The sequence below is a fragment of the Hylobates moloch genome, unplaced genomic scaffold, assembly GCF_009828535.3.
Source record: "Hylobates moloch isolate HMO894 unplaced genomic scaffold, HMol_V3 SCAFFOLD_1, whole genome shotgun sequence".
NCBI lineage: Eukaryota > Metazoa > Chordata > Mammalia > Primates > Hylobatidae > Hylobates > Hylobates moloch.
The window spans coordinates 64,950,826-64,968,519 of NW_026652276.1; the positions used below are offsets into that span (position 1 = coordinate 64,950,826).

At 37.8% G+C, this 17,694-nt stretch overlaps 1 protein-coding gene across 7 annotated transcripts in view; it reads right to left on the reverse strand.

Annotated features, from left to right (window-relative positions):
* The window catches only part of AGPS (alkylglycerone phosphate synthase), a 148,220-nt gene that overhangs the window by 100,584 nt on the left and 29,942 nt on the right, over positions 1-17,694 (reverse strand). For all 7 annotated transcript variants that reach the window (XM_032755298.2, XM_032755299.2, XM_058440831.1 and 4 more), the window contains exons 3-5: positions 5,214-5,304; positions 2,785-2,905; positions 2,615-2,689 (exon numbers count right to left, since the gene is read on the reverse strand). In XM_032755298.2, the coding sequence (XP_032611189.2) occupies positions 2,615-2,689; positions 2,785-2,905; positions 5,214-5,304 (287 nt within the window). The remainder of the gene's footprint in view (positions 1-2,614; positions 2,690-2,784; positions 2,906-5,213; positions 5,305-17,694) is intronic.

The window sequence follows — 17,694 nt, forward strand, 5'->3', positions numbered from 1 at the left end:
TATCTTTTCTAAGGTTTGTGTAAAGCTAAGAAAACCTGTCATTTGTTTCATTCCAAGTTTTAATAAATATCTATTTTCAAGCTTTTGGATTAAGCTTATAAAGCTTGCTATCTGTGGTAAATTTACTAAATAGAATACTCATTAATTAATAATTCACAAAACACCCAAATATGTCTATTAAAAAATCTTCAACAAGGCAAAATTATCTTCTAGGAATGTCACCTAATCAAAAGCCTTCCTTAACCATGTTATCTGAAACTGCACCCCCATCCCACCACACATCCTTGTTCACGCTACCCTCTTACATACTTTTCTTTACAGCACTTAACACTACCCAATATGTTGCATATTTACTTGTGGATTATCTGTTTCCCCTCAGTAAATTGTATGGCACTTGAGAGCAGGGATTTTTGTTTTATTCACTGCTTATCCTCAAGTACCTAGACTGTATTTTCACAGTTCTAAAGTTTTGGTGTTTAAGCCACTGAAAATAATGCATAAATACTAAATTTAATAAGTGAAGTAATTGTCCTTACTCTTAAGCCCTAAGCATCCTATTAAGCAACACATAGAATTCTGATTCAGATCAAAGCCAGACTTAAAGACAGCTACAATAGATTTCCAGTTGTGTGTGTGTGTCTGTGTATGTGTGTGTGTGTATGTGTGTGTGTGTGTGTGTGTGTGTATATATTGCAAGAATGAGACAGCCACATCCACCTATGGAATACCACATTGCCTCAAATTTCTTCATTGTCTCAAAACTAGGCCTCCTGCAAAGAAAAACTTGGACTTCACCACCAGTAGGAAATTCACGTTAAAATTAAATAAAGACCTCAGTGACTTAATAACTTGTCGGGAAACTATTTCCAAAGAAGTCATTATACTAGGATATTGAACAGAATAAAATTATAAACTTGATTCAGCCAGGAATACACCATTCATATAGATTCTTGAAGTATGGAAGAAGTTGGCAAAAGGATTATTGAATTAATCTCCCAAGGGTGTATGGGAGGCTTAAAGGGGCAAGAAACATGCGGCATGAAAACCCTTATGGTTTCACAAAAACCTAGATATACACTGAGAAGGAACTGATTTGGAAACTGGGATGAAAAAAAGTGGAAGAGCAAAGGTGCAAGGGAACCAATAAAATGGGAAGGACTTTACAAAGCAAAGAAACTTTTGTGAAATATTGTTTACTACATCTGGGTTTTTGAGAATATATGGATTTCTTAAAGCAAAATATACTTCCACTATATTATTCTGTTTCTGTTTTTGTTTTTTAAGAGATGAGGGACTCACTGGTCCAGACTAGACTCAAACTCTGGGCAAGTAATCCTCCTGTGTCATGATTCTGAGTAATGGGGACTATAGGTACGCACTGCCAAGCCCAACTCTCTAAGTATTTTAATACTGAAAGACATGAAGAAAATGCCTAGAAGGTACACTTGAAAGTTCTTATTAAGATACATCAAAGGATGGCCTGTTAGGTTTCTTGTGGGAAGTAAAAATTGATAAATTTTGCTTTCATGTTTTCCAGTAATAAATGGAATAAACCTTCTCCAAATCTTGGTAGAGAAGTAACCTAAAGCTACTAAAAAGCAAGGAGGCAAAACAAAAATATTTCTTCTATTGGAGAATATCTTTTCCTCAGGAACAGTAAAAATTTCTATACTAAACTAACAGAGATGAAAGACTTATTTCATAAATATTCCAAATGCATAGAATAATATACAAGTATCAGGAAAATAACTTCATCTCTGCTACATATGCTCTTGGATTTTCCTTCTGTGTACCTCACCTGCCTCTTGCCCCCACATTAAAGTATAATTTTTCTCTCAGTCCCTCCAAAGTAGAAGGATCTCATTTAAGAACTGAGAGTCCGTGAATGAGCCAATTTATTAAAAAATAAAATATACACTCTGAAAAGGAAGATCTGAAGAGAAAATGCATCAGAAGATCAATAGAACTCTTTAAAAAATGCAATAATGGACAGCAAGGAACAATATACCCGTTCTGCTTTAAATTACCTGCTAAAAGTGATGGTAAAAAACCTCAGATTTATAAATACAGTACCTACTACTCACTAAGAGAAAAATTACAACAGAAAGCTCATCCATCCCCTGTCCCAGCCAAATCCTAATAATTACTCAAAATTTAATTATTCATTTTAAACACAGTATGCATATACATAATACATAAAACTTGTTTGACCAGGCTTTTTAAAGCTCACAAGCTGATATCAACAAATTATTACTAATATTCGTTTGCAGTACTCAATTATATTAATAATTCTATATATCTGAATGTATCACTGACACTAATTTCATGAAGCTTCCAAATTATCCAAAAATACGTTTTTCTACTGACATCTCAAATATGATTATTTACATTTAAAATGATGATTTAATTATCAGCAACAAAATGAATTGTTAAAACCAATAGTTCAGAACAACCAAGTCAAGAAAGAGCTTCAAGACTGTTATGTAAACTCTCTTAAAAATACAGCAATTTATATTTTTTACAACCCATATGCCAGAAAGTATGTATTTCCAATATTAAATTTACTTAAAATTTAGCAATACTAAATTAATGATACAAGGAGGGGAAAACTTACTTGGCCATAAAACTATATCAGGAATTCGCTCAAACATTCCTTCCCTGAGCAAAAATATCTCATGAAGACAATGACCTGTTTTGTGGTTAAAAAATGAAAAACATAAAAACAGCTTAAAATATAGAAATTTTTTTGTTAAAAATAAATAGGGCTAATATAAAGTAACTCACCATGAGCTCTAAATACTCGATCATCTGCCTCTTGTGAATATGAAATATTAGTTTCTTTAAGGTCATGAAGAAAATCTTCATTTACAACAGAAGGAGGTGTATCACTAGGATTTAAGGATGCCTAGAAAATAAAATTGATTTCTTTGACTTATTTTTAGACAACGAATTTTGGGTACTTAAGTTAGCGAGAATGACTATAAAATGTAGACTTTTTTTAAAACATTCAAAGTAAGGCTGAAGCATAGGAAAATACAAAACAATATATACAGAAATCAGCTTCATGAGAGTAACAAATTACAAATGCTCTGGTTAATCACAATCATTTCTAAAGATTATAATCAACAGGGAAGATAGCAAAGTATTAAATCTTCCATTTCAGATTAAGGAGACTGGGAGAATGCTACTTGACTTTTGCACTATCTACACTTACACCTGCCGATAAAATTTAGCATTTCTGGCTGGGTGTGGTGGCTTACACCTGTAATCCCAGCACTTTCGGAGGCCAAGGAGGGCAGATCACGAGGTCAGGAGATTGAGACCATCCTGGCTAACATGGTGAAAACCCACCTCTACTAAAAATACAAAAATTAGCCAGGCGTGGTGGCAGGCACCTGTAGTCCCAGCTACTTGGGAGGCTGAGGCAGGAGAATGGCATGAACCCAGGAGGCAGAGCTTGCAGTGAGCCAAGATCGTGCCACTGCACTCCAGAGCGACAGAGCTCTGGGTGACAGAGCGAGACTCTATCTCAAAAAAAAAAAAAAAAAAAATTCAGCATTTCTTATTCTTCAATTGCCATTTTAAAGTGATCAACAGAAAGCCTCAAAATAAGTAATAAATCCATTTTTATAGAGCTGCTTTAAAACTCACAACATAATTATAAACTTGATATTCAATTTCACCTAACAGGTAACTTGAAATCTAATCTTCAACTTCAAAGTTAAAACTATGAGACATTGGGCATGTCACCCAACTTCCGTGAGCCTTGGCTTCTTCATCTGTTAAATGACATTATCACCATAGTGCTACTATAAGGAAGGCAGGTTAAATGTGATAATTTTTGTGAAAAGCACCTAATAGCATGGCTTGAATATAGGAAGGGGTCTACAAATGGCTGGCCAAGTAAAATCTGCTATAGGGGATTGGTGGAAGCTATCATACAGTATTTGGAAAAAAGAAAGTATAAGAATATGCAAAGAACAAATATGATACTTGCATATTATCTTAATCTCTTATTAAGGTACTGCATAATAAATACTTACTGAGTGGCTGCTATAAGCTAGCCACTCTTCAAGGTCTTGATACAACAGTGAGTTAAACAGAAAAAAATATTTTGACCCTGTGAAATTTATCCCATAGGAGAAAGAAATACTAAAAGAACTCCAACAAAATATATTAATATTTTAAGTCATTAAGAATTGAAAAGGGCTCAGAAACTGGTGAAATTTCTAACTGTAGTATGTGGATTGTATCAATGTCAAAAACAAGTAATTGCAAATAGTCGAGAGATCGAGAGAGAGAGAGAATTTAAGAGATAAAAAAAGAGACGTCTAGGAAAAGTTAAAAGATGGCTTGGGAGGGGTAGAATTAGTTGTTCAGCCTAACTTAATAACTAGAATAAAATAACTGTGGATTTTTAAATAAACCCAACAAGTACTCACCAAATACCTATACCACTTAATAACAAGTTGGATACAGTGGAGAATATTGTGTAAGATATAGCCCTGTATTTATGGAACTTATATCCAGTTAGAGAGACATACAGAATACTATGCTACAACAAAATAATAATAAAAACACAACAAAAATAATAAAAAGAAATGCTAAATATTTCATTAGTTTCATATATATACAGACAGTTTAAAGTTTCCTAATCCCACTTTCAGAAAAGTGAAATTATATGAACAAACTAAAATCCTCGATCACTCATATCTTAATCAAATTTTTACTTTTTATAATTCTTCAAATATTCTAAATATCCTAATATTAAATGTGACTTAACATTTTTATTTTAAATTATTCTCTATTAATCCTAGATTACGGTCAGTCTATTAAATAATCTAAACATCATAGCAACTTATATTTCTGTAACAAAGCACTCTTTAAGGAAGTAAATAATCTGCGCTTCACTACTACCCTGTGATAGGCAGAACAAATAGTTATTACTCCCAATTCTAAAAATAACCAAGGCTCAGAAAGGATAAAAAGTTTGCCAGATAAATCTCAGATAAATTCTGAGACTAGGGTCTAGATCTGTGACACTGAATAACTGCTGCTAACAGTCTAACAAGGCCAATATAATTAATAGGCTTTATAACAAAAAACATGACAGTTGCAGTAAATCCAATATAATGAATTACAAAGATAAATCAAATTAATTTGGGTTTTAAAAACACAGTTAAATGTGTTAGTAATAATTTTTGTTTGCTTACTTTAGAGGTAGTTTTATGCTCCACATTTACTCCAAGGGTATTTTGGATCCATTCTTTAAATGTTGGTAGACCCATGCCACTAAGAGGGTACCTAAGGTACAAAGAAAGTAAAAATATTAGAGCAAAGTATCTTCATTTAAATGTAAAGCTTAAATTCTGCTTCCAGTGATGGTCAAGCAGCTACTATCAAACCAACACTTTCACATGTAACTATAAACTCTGAACGAAAACAAAACAAACAAAACCCAGCTATCTAAAGGTAGTATAGACAGACCAAAAGCAGTCAAAAATAGGGCAGAAGGGTGTGCTACACTTGAAAAAAGGAAAAAATACTACATAAGTTCGCAAGTTTCCAGTTTGGTTTTGTTTTTTACATAAGTTTTAGCCTTATGGCAGGCCCCAGCTGGTGCCTCAAAAGGTAATGAAAATGCTGAAAATTTACAGTCTTCCTGGCTTAAAGAACCAGAGCACAGTGTTTGGGGTGAATGCTGCATCTGGAAAGCACACCGAGAAATCACAGAAAGAAGCAAGTAAGAGAGGAACCTATCTATCAGCTCTCTCCAAATGTCTGGCTGACTTTGCATAGCATGTATAGAACACATACTGGAATCTTCTAGGCAGCCCAATTAAGCTTAAAAAAAACTGGACAGACAATTCAGCTGCTCACCACAGGGGGACAGAATTCAGAGTTTCAGATCAGTCAAGTTAATTGCTTGATTTAAAAAAAAAAAAATCTTTTAAAGGTCTCTTCAGAGGAATATAACAGAATCCAGAGCTCCTACATCATATCATGCACAATGTCCAAAACACACTCTAATATTACTAGACAAGAACAAACTGGAAAGTATGACTCATAATCAAGAAAAAGGACAATTAATGATGACTGACCCCAAAATGACCCAAGATACTGGAAGTAGCACACAAGGGTTTTAAAGCAGCTATTGTTGCTACGCCAATGGACAAAATGGAAAATGTGCTCCCGGTGAATATTAGAAAAAAAAATCTTAGCAGAGAAATAAAAAACTATAAAAAAGAACACAATAGAAATTCTATAATTGAATCTCTGAGACATTCCATTGGCATTTCATTACAATTTTAATTTGAATTTTACTGAGTACTTATGAAATCCAGCATCTATTCCTATAACTATTGTCCATTTGGATATCCTCCATTTTGAAAGCCAGTTCAAGTCTTTTGCTCATTTTCCTCTTGGGTTATTGTTTTCTCAATTACATGTAAGAAATCTTTATATATTTATAAAATGAAAGATACACGTATTAGACATTTTCTCTTACTCTGTGATTTATCCTTTCACTCTCTTAAAGGAGTCCTGTAGTTTGGATACCAAACCCTCCAGACCTCATGTTGAAATTTGATCCCCTAGTGGGAGGTGGTTGGGTCATGGAGGTATATCTTTATGAATAGATTAATGCCCTGGGGGAAGGGAGAGAAGTGTGAGTGAGTTCCGTTAGTTCCCACAAGAGCTGGTTGTTTAAAAAGAGCCTGGCACCTCCCTACCATCTCTCTCTTGCTTTCAGTTTCACCATGTGATCTCAGCACATACCAGCTCCTCTTCCCCTTCTGCAGAACTGGAAGCAGCTTGAGGTCCTCACCAGAAGCAGACCCTGATGCCATGTTTCTTGTACAGCCTACAGAACTATGAGCCAAATAAACCTCTATTCTTTATTAATTACCCAGTCTCAGGTATTCCCATAAAATAAAAAGGTGATCATCTTCAAGATACTTGAACCTACAGATACAGTTAGTGTTACTATCATGTATAAAATTTACAACTACCTTCTATCACTAAAATAAAGTCTTTATATCTCTATATCTGAATGCACAATATTTATTTAACACTCAGAAGACTGTACTTAGCATTGCAGAATACATGGAATTGGTATTATAACTCCTGTTCTTAAGAAACTTACAACCTAGCTTAGTCAAAGCTACAGCAACATTTAATTTGTGAGATGAACACATGGGCAGAGAACATGAAACTTTAACCAGAGATGCGATAAAGGGAAAGTTAAGCACTTATACCAACTGTTGAATCACAGTGACTACTGAATGGATCTTCTTCTTTTCCATGACTGAAGATTAGTTTGAGAACATTAAATGGTTTCTGTTGTAAAATATAAGGTGAGATCAATTTATCACTTTCCCATAGGGCTGAAATAGACTATACTATAGAAGATACAGAACCAGAACAAGTTTTCAAGGCCAATGAAATCATTCTACATGGAAAGAAAAAATTCTGTGGACAAAAATTATCCAAGAGGGAAGTGAACATCAGGACTGACAATGACTAAAGACAAAGTGACTCTCACTCTGGGGCAGCATGTAAGAAGCAGTAAAAATATTAGTATATGTTGCGGGAAGTCAGGGACCCCGAACAGAGGGACCGGCTGGAGCCATGGCAGAGGAACATAAATTGTGAAGATTTCATGGACATTTATCAGATCCCAAAATTAATACTCTTATAATTTCTTACGCCTGTCTTTAATCTCTTAATCCTGTTATCTTCATAAGCTGAGAATGTAGGTCACCTCAGGACCACTATTGTACAAACTGACTGTAAAACATGTGTGTTTGAACAATATGAAATCAGTGCACCTTGAAAACGAACAGAATAACAGCGATTTTAAGGAACAAGGGAACACAACCAAAGGTCTGACTGCCTGTGGGGTCAGGCAGAATAGAGCCATATTTTTCTTCTTGCAGAGAGCCTATAAATGGACGTGAAAGTAGGAGAGATATCGCTGAATTCTTTTCCCAGCAAGGAATATTAATAATTAATACCCTGGGGAAGGAATGCATTCCTGGGGGGGGGGGAGGTCTATAAACAGCTGCTCTGGGAGTGTCTGTCTCATGTGGTTGAGATAAGGACTGAAATACGCCCTGGTCTCCTGCATTACCCTCAGGTTTATTAGGGTGGGGAAAAGATCCTGCTCTGGTAAATTTGAGGTCAGACCAGTTCTCTGCTCTTGAACCCTGTTTTCTGTTGTTTAAGATGTTTATCAAGACAATATGTGCACAGCCGAACATAGACCTTCATCAGTCATTCTAATTTTACCCTTTGCCTTGTGATCTTTACTTTGCCCTTTGCCTTGTGATCTTTATTGCCCTTTGCAGCATGTGATCTTTGTGACCTACTCCCTGTTTGTACACCCCCTCCCCTTTTGAAATCCCTAATAAAAACCTGCTGGTTTTGTGGCTCAGGGGGCATTACGGATCTACCGATAATGTGGTATCACCCCCGGCGGCCCAGCTGTAAAATTCCTCTCTTTGTACTTTCTCTTTATTTCTCAGACCAGCTGACACTTAGGGGAAATAGAAAGAACCTATGTTGAAATATTGGGGGTGGGTTCCCCTGATGAGTATATACAATCATCTAACCTCAGGGTGAGTTCCACCATTGCTAAGCAATTTAACAGCCTTTTTATAATTAGATAAAGCTTCAATTAAAAATTATGCCATCAGAAAGACAAAATCTAACAAACTCAAATTTTTCATTTATATACTAACTTGTGATTTGTAAGTACCAATGTATAATACCCATAAAGTCAAAAATAATGACATTTTTCAAAAATTTTAGTTTATAGAAATCTATAGGGACTGAGATGGCTGATTAGAAGCAGCTGTGATCCACAGCGCTCATGGAGAAGAAAGAAAATGGCAACTGAATTCAGCACCTTCAACTAAAGTATCCAGGTTCTCATATCAGGACTGACTAGGCAGACAGCTCGACCCATGGAGAACAAAGAAAAGCAGGGTGGGGTGATGGTCCAACTGGGAGAAGCATGGAGCCAAAGGAACCCCCACCCCCAGGCAAGCAGAGCAGTGAGAGATTGTGCAACCCCACTAGGGAAACCACACTTCTCCCACACATCTTTGTAGCCTGTGGATCAGGAGATCCCCTCGTGACCCCAGCCACCAGGGCCTTGGGTTCAATACACAGAGCTGTGCAGTCTCAAAAGAACAGTCACTCAGGCTCACACAGTAACTCAGGAGTTTTACAGACTCCGCCCTAGGAATACCAGCAAGGTGGAAGATCCATCTGCTCACTCCCCTAGGAGGGGGACTGAATCCAGGGATCCAAGCAACATTGTTCTGCAGGCCACACTTCCACAGCACCTGACAAGTTAAGACCCACTGGCTTGGAATTCCAGCCAGCCAGTACAACAAGCTGGAGACTGTCTGAGATGGATGAGTTCCCCGAAGGAGGAGCAACCACCATTTCTGTGGTTAGGTTGACTCAGCTGTTCTAGCCTGCCAGCTCCAGGCAGTCCAGGTGGTCTGAATGAGAAGGAATCCCACACAATGCAACACAGCTGCTATGCCAGATTGTGGCCAGACTGCTTTTTTTAAGTGGGACCCCAATCCATTGCTCTTCATTGGGTGGGGACTCCCTGTGGGAATTTCAGCAACTCCAGACAGGGTGACACAGACAGAACTCTGATCTCTCCCTGGGACAGAGCCCCTTGGGTGAGAGACAGCCGATGTCTCTGCAGTTCAGTTGACTCAGCCTTTCCAGCCTGCTGGCTCTGAAGAGTCCAGGCAGTCTGGACATGGAAGGGTTGCGCCCAACATGGCACACCTGCTCCACCAAAAACCAGCCATCCTGTTCCTCCTGACTGCATCAGAGCTCCCAACAGGGGTCTCCAGACACCCTAGGGGAGCATCCAGGCCAGCAACAGGTCACTACCCATCCTGGGACGGAGCTCCCAGAGGAAAAAGCAGGCTGCCATCTTTGCTGTTTCACAGCCTCCACTGGTGATACCTCCAGGTCTGGGAAAAATGAGGCAAATAGGGTCACGAGCAATCTCCCAACAAACCACAGCAGCCCTACGAAAAAGTGGCCTGTTGAAAGAAAAACAAACAAACAGAAAGCAACAACGACAGCATCCAAAAAAAAGACCACACAAAAATCCCACTCAAAGGTCAGCAACCTCAAAAAATTGAAGCTAGATAATCCCACAAAGATGAGAAAGAATCAATGCAAAAATACTGAAAACTCAAAAAGCCAGAGTACCTCTTCTCCTCCAAATGACCACAATACCTCTCCAGCAAGGGCAGAAAACTGGGCTAAGGCTGAGATGGTTGAATTCACAGAAGTAGGCTTCAGATGGTAGGTAATAACGAACTTCGCTGAGCTAAAGGAACATGCTCTAACCCAATGCAAAAAAGCTAAGAATCATGATAAAACAATACAGGAACTGAAAACCAGAAGAGCTAGTTTAGAGAGGAGCGTAACTAATCTGATGGAGCTGAAAAACACAACACACGAAATTCACAATGCAACCACAAGTATCAATAGCAGAATAGACCAAGAGGAGGAAAGAATCTCAAAGCTTGAAGACTATAGTCTTCAAGGCAGACAAGAATAGAGAAAAAAGAATGAAAAGAAATGAACAAAACCTCTGAGAAATGTGGGACTATGTAAAAAAGACTGAACCTATGACTGATTAGGGTACCCGAAAGAGATGGAGAGAATGGAACCAAGTTGGAAAATATACTTCAGAATATAATCCAGGAGAACTTCCCCAACCTAACAAGACAGGCCAACATTCAAATGCAGGAAGTCCAGAGAACCCCAGTAAGATACTCCATGAGATCAACCCCAAGACACATAATCATCAGATTCTCAAAGGTTGAAAAGAGAGAAAAAATGTTATGGGTAGCCAGAGAGAAAGGCCAGGTCACCTACAAAGGGAAACCCATCAGACTAACAGCAGACCTCTCAGCAAAAACCCTATAAGCCAGAAGAGATTGGGGGCCAGTATTCAACATTCTTAAAGAAAAGAATTTTCAACCCAGAATTTCATATCCAGCCAAACTAAGCTTCATAAGCAAAGAAGAAGATCCTTTCCAGACAAGCAAATGCTGAGGGAATTCATCACCAGCAGGCCTGCCTTACAAGAGCTCCTGAAGAAAGCACTAAATATGAAAAAGAAAAATGGTTACCAGCCACTATAAAAACACACTGAAGTACACAGACCAGTGACACTATGAAGCAACCACATAAACAAGTATGCAAAATAACCAGCTAGCATCATGATGACAGGATCAAATTCACACATAATAAAAACCTTAGATGTAAATGGGCTAAATGCCCCAATTAAAAGACACAGAATTGCAAGCTGGGTGAAGAGTCAAGACCCATTAGTATGCTGTCAAGAGACCCATGTAAAATGCAAAGACACACATGGACTCAAAAGCAAGGGATGGAGGAAAATTTACCAAGCAAATGCAAAACAGAAAAAAGCAGGTGTCACAATCCTAGTTTCTGACAAAACAGACTTTAAACCAACAAAGACCACAAAAGACAAAGAAGAGCATTACATAATGGTAAAGGGTTCAATTTAACAAGAAGAGCTAAATATCCTAAATATATATGTACCCAATAGAGGAGCCCCCAGATCCATAAAGCAAGTTCTTAGAGACATACAAAGAGACTTACGCTCACACACAATAATAGTGAGAGGCTTTAACATCCCACTGACAATACTAGACAGATCACTGAGACAGAAAATTAAAAGATATTCAAAACCTGAACTCAGCTTTGGATCAAGCAGACTTAACAGACATCTACAGAACCCTCCACCCAAAAACAACAGAATATATATTTTTCTCATCGCCACAACACTTACTCTAAAATTGATCATGTAATCAGAATTAAAACACCCCCCAGCAAATGCAAAATAACTGAAATCATAACAGTCTCTCAGACCACAGCACAATCAAGTTAGAATCAAGACTAAAAAAATCACTCGAAACCACACAACTACATGGAAACTGAACAACCTGAAAGACTCCTGGGTGAAATTAAGGCAAAAATCAAGAAGTTATTTGAAACTAATGAGAACAAAGAGACAAAGTACCAGAATCTCTGGGGTGCAGCTAAAGCAGTGTTAAGAGGAAATTTTATAGCACTAAATGCCCACATCAAAAAGCTGGATCTGAAATTAACAACCTAATATGACAACTAAAAGAACTAGAGAACCAAGAACAAACTCCAAAGGTAGCAGAGCACAAGAAATAACCAAGATTAGAGCAGAATTGAAGAAGATAGAGATGTGAAAAACCCTTCAAAAAGCCAATGAATCCAGGAGCTGGTTTTTTGAAAAAATAAATAGGTAGACTGCTAGCTAGACTAATAAAGAAGAAAAAAGAGAAGAACCAGACACCATCAAAAATGATAAGGGGGATACCACCACTGACACTACAGAAATACAAACAATCATCAAAGAATACTATAAACACCTCTATGCACATGAACTAGAAAATCTAGAAAAAAGTGGATAAGTTCCTGGACATATACACGCTCCCAAGATTGAACCAGGAAGAACCTGAATCCCTGAATAGACCAATAATGAGTTCTGAAAATGAGACAGTAATAGCCTGCCAACCAAAAAGAGCTCAGGACCAGACAGATTTACAGCTGAATTCTACTAGAGGTACAAAGAAGAGCTGGTACCATTTCTACTGAAACTAAATTGAAAAGGAGGGACTGCTACCTAACTCCTTTTATGAGATCAGCATCATCTTGATACCAAAACCTGGCAGAGACACAACAACAAAAAAAAGAAAACTTCAGGCCAATATCCCTGATGAACATCAGTGCAAAAATCCTCAATAAAATACTGGCAAACTGAATCCAGCAATACATCAAAAAGCTTATCCACCACAATCAAGGTTGGTTCAACATATGCAAATCAATAAACATAATTTATCACATAAACAGAACTAAAGACAAAAACCACAGGATTATCTCAATGGACACAGAAAAGGCCTTAGACAAAATTCAGCATCTCTTCATGTTAAAAATTCAATAAAGTAAGGACTGAAGGACCATATCTCAAAATAATAAGAGCCATATATAACAAACTCACAGTCAATATTATACCTGAATGAGCAAAAGCTGGAAGCATTCTCCTCGAAAACCGGCACAAGACAAGGATGCTTTCTCTCACCACTACTTTCAACATAGTATTGGAAGTTCTGGCCAAGGCAACCAGGCAAGAGAAAGAAATAAAGAAAATTTAAATAGGAAGAGAGGAAGTCAAACTATTTCTGTTTGCAGATGACATGATCCTGTATCTAGAAAACCCCATCGTCTCAGCCCAAAAGCTTCTGAAGCTGATAAGCAACTTCAGCAAAGTCTCAGGATACAAACTCAATGTGCAAAAATCACTAGCATTCCTACACACCAACAACAGGCAAGAAGAGAGCCAAATCATGAATGAACTCCCATTCACAATTGCTACAAAGAGAATAAAACACCTATGAATACATCTAACAAGGGAAGTGAAGGACCTCTTCAAGGACAACTACAAATCACTGCTCACGGAACTCAGAGAAGACACAAATGGAAAAACATTCTATGCTCATGGATAGGAAGAATCAATATTGTGAAAATGGCCATACTACCACATTACCCAAAGTAATTTATAGATTCAATGCTATTCCCATTAAACTACCATTGACATTCTTCACAGAATTAGAAAAAACTATTTTAAAATTCATATGGAATCAAAAAAGAGCCTGTATAGCCAAGATAATCCTACACAAAAAGAACAAAGCTGGAGGCATCACACTACCCAAGTTCCAACTATACTACAAGCCTACAGTAACCAAAACATCATGGTACTGGCACAAAAACAAGACACACAGACCAATGGAACAGAATAGAGATCCCAGAAATAAGACTGCACACCTACAACCATTTGATCTTCAACAAACCTGACAAAAACAAGCAAGGGGGAATGATTTCCTTTTTTTTTTTTTTTTTTAAGGCAGAGTTTCGCTCTTGTTGCCCAGGCTGGAGTGCAATGGCGTGATCTTGGCTCACCGCAACCTCCGCCTCCCAAGTTCAAGCGAGTCTCCTGCCTCAGCCTCCCGAGTAGCTGGGATTATAGGCATGTGCCACCATGCCCAGCTAATTTTTGTATTTTTAGTAGAAACAGGGTTTCTCCATGTTGGTCAGGCTGGTCTCAAACTCCTGACCTCAGGTGATCCACCTGCCTCAGCCTCACGAAGTGCTGGGATTACAGGTGTGAGCCACTGCGCCCGGCCAGGATTCCCTATTTAATAAACGGTGCTGGGAAAACTGGACAGCCATATGCAGAAAATTGAAACTATATCCCTTCCTTACATCTTACACAAAAATTAACTGAAGATGGATTAAAGACTTAAATGTAAAGCCCAAAACTATAAAAACCCCAGAAAAAAATCTAGGCAATACCATTCAGAACACAGGCATGGGCAAAGATTTCACAACGAAAATGCCAAAAGCAATTGCAACAAAAGCCAAAATTGACAAATGAGATCTAATTAAACTAAAGAGCTTCTGCACAGCAAAAGAAACTATCATCAAAGTGAACAGACAACCTACAGAATGGGAGAAAATTTTTGCAATCGGAGCATCTGACAAAGGTCTAATATCCAGAGTCTACAAGGAACTTAAACAAATTTACAAGAAAAAACCAACCCCATTAAAAAGTGGGCAAAGGACATGAACAGACACTTCTCAAAAGAAGACATTCATGCAGCCAACAAACATGAAAAAAAGCTCAGCATCACTCATCATTAGAGAAATGCACATCAAAACCACAATGAGATACCACTTCACGTCAGAATGGCGATTATTAAAAAGCCCAGAAACAACAGATGCCGGCGAGGTTGCAGAGATAAAGGAACGCTTTTACACTGGTGGAGTGTAAATTAGTTCAACCATTGTGGAAGGCAGTGTGGTGATTCCTCAAAGATCTAGAGGCAGAAATAGCATTTGACCCAGCAATCCCCTTACTGGGTAAATACACAAAGGAATATAAATCATTCTATTATAAAGATACATGCATGCATATGTTCACTGCAGCATGATTCACAATAGCAAACACATGGAATCAACCCAAATGCCCATCAATGAATTGACTGGATAAAGAAAATATGGTACATATACACCATGGAATACTATGCAGCCATAGAAAGGAACACAATCATGTCCTTTGCAGGGACATGGATAGAGCTGGAAGCCATTATCCTCAGCAAACTAACACAGGAACAGAAAACCAAACACCGCATGTTCTCACTTATAAGTGGGAGCTGAACAATGAGAACACATGAACACAGGGAGGGGAACAACATACACTGGGGCCGGAGGAGCAGTGGAAGGAGGGAGAGCATCAGGAAAAACGGCTAATGGATAGTGGGCTTAATAACCTAATAACCAAGGGGATGGGTTGATCTGTGCAGCAAACCACCATGGCACACGTTTAGCTATGTAACAAACCTGCATATCCTGCACATGTACCCCAGAACTTAAAAGCTGAAGGAAAAAAAAAATCTCTAGAATTGGCTCCAGAGTATTGCCTTATGCTGCTTAAACCCAGGAGGACTAAATTCACCCATACTTAGAAGGAATAAGAGTGGTAAGTTATAAATCTAGAGATTTATAAACTGATAAATTATAAATCTGTTCAGAAGACAGACTGCTCAGAAAAAAAATTTCAGACTCTTCTCCTAACATAGGGGAAAAGCTGTTATTCTATAATAGCTTCTAATAATTGCTTACAACGTAATGCCTGGGTTTGAAATGTCAAAGTCGCCCTCCCACAAAATATAGACAATCAACTACATTTCCGTATAAAAATCTACACACTTCTCAAAAGAAGACATTTATGAAGCCAAAAAACATATGAAAAAATGCTCATCATCACTGGCCATCAGAGAAATGCAAATCAAAACCACAGTGAGATACCATCTCACACCAGTTAGAATGACCATCATTAAAAAGTCAGGAAACAACAGGTGCTGGAGAGGATGTGGAGAAATAGGAACACTTTTACACTGTTGGTGGGACTGTAAACTAGTTCAACCATTGTGGAAGTCAGTGTGGTGATTCCTCAGGGATCTAGAGCTAGAAATACTATTTGACCCAGCCATCCCATTATACCCAAAGGACTATAAGTCATGCTGCTATAAAGACACATGCACACCTATGTTTATTGCGGCACTATTCACAACAGCAAAGACTTGGAACCAACCCAAATGTCCAACAACGATAGACTGGATTAAGAAAATGTGGCACATATACACCATGGAATACTATGCAGCCATAAAAAATGATGAGTTCATGTCCTTTGTAGGGACATGGATGAAGCTGGAAAACATCATTCTCAGTAAACTATCTCAAGGACAAAAAACCAAACACCGCATGTTCTCACTCATAGGAGGGAACTGAACAATGAGAACTCATGGACACAGGAAGGGGGACATCACACTCTGGGGACTGTTGTGGGGTGGGGGGAAGGGGGAGGGACAGCATTAGGAGATATACCTAATGCCAAGTGACGAGTTAATGGGTGCAGCAAAACAACATGGCACATGGATACATATGTAACAAACCTGTACATTGTGCACATGTACCCTAAAACCTAAAGTATAATAATAAAAAAAAAAGAAAGAAATACATAGACAGTTCTGAAGAAAAAAAAATCTACCTTTTCAATGTTCTTTGGATCAGAAATAGGAGAACCCCACACCTCATCAATTTTCACTGATAATCACATTAGTTTCTGGCACCTGGGATTTCCCTTTCTTTCTTTCCAGCTCTGTTATATTTCTTTCTTCTGATATTTTATCCAACTTTTCTATGTGGTTATAGAAGACGAGGGGCCTGAATTATTTCAGTCTACCTCACTGCCAGAATAGAAAGTCTCTACAAAAAATTTCAAAAATGGTCCTTACCATCTATTATTATTAATAAATAAGAGTGAATTAATACTGTTCAGCCAAACAGTGTTTTCTTGTACTCAGCCTTTGTAGTCATGAATTCCATTTTCGCTTTCAGGAATATCACAATCTTCTTCCGCTTCTCCCCTTTGCCTTTCACAGTAACAACAGGAATTTTTGACACAAGATAACCTTTTATAATATGACCAATTCTACGGTGCTGGTATACAGAGTGTAGTGCTCCCAGGGTTTGGAGACAGAACAAGATCAGTACAGTGGATGAGTTTAGTTACCGCAGAAGTAACTCATAAACACAGTATAATAGAAACTGCAGAAGAATGAAGTTTAAAAAAACACCTGGTTTTTAATCCCAATTTACCACTGAGCAGGTGACTTCAGGTAAGCTACTTAACTTTCCTCATCCTCATTATTTTTAAGAAGATAACTCTATCCATCTGATAGGGTTATTGTAAGATAACTCAGTAGGCACTCAATAAATAGTAGATATTATTATCTTAAGAGTGTTTGTAAATGTTTTCTGATAAAAATCAGAGAAACCTACTCATTTGCCAATTATTCTTAGGAAAACAGACTAGATATAGAGAAAGTTATGATTCAATTCAACCCAGTTTATTATCCTGTGACAAGGTACTGGTGCTTCCCACCAAAATGGGAATTGAATTTTGTTATTTCATTTTAGTTATTGTTTGTTTAGTATATATTTAATCTCAGAGCACCTAAATCC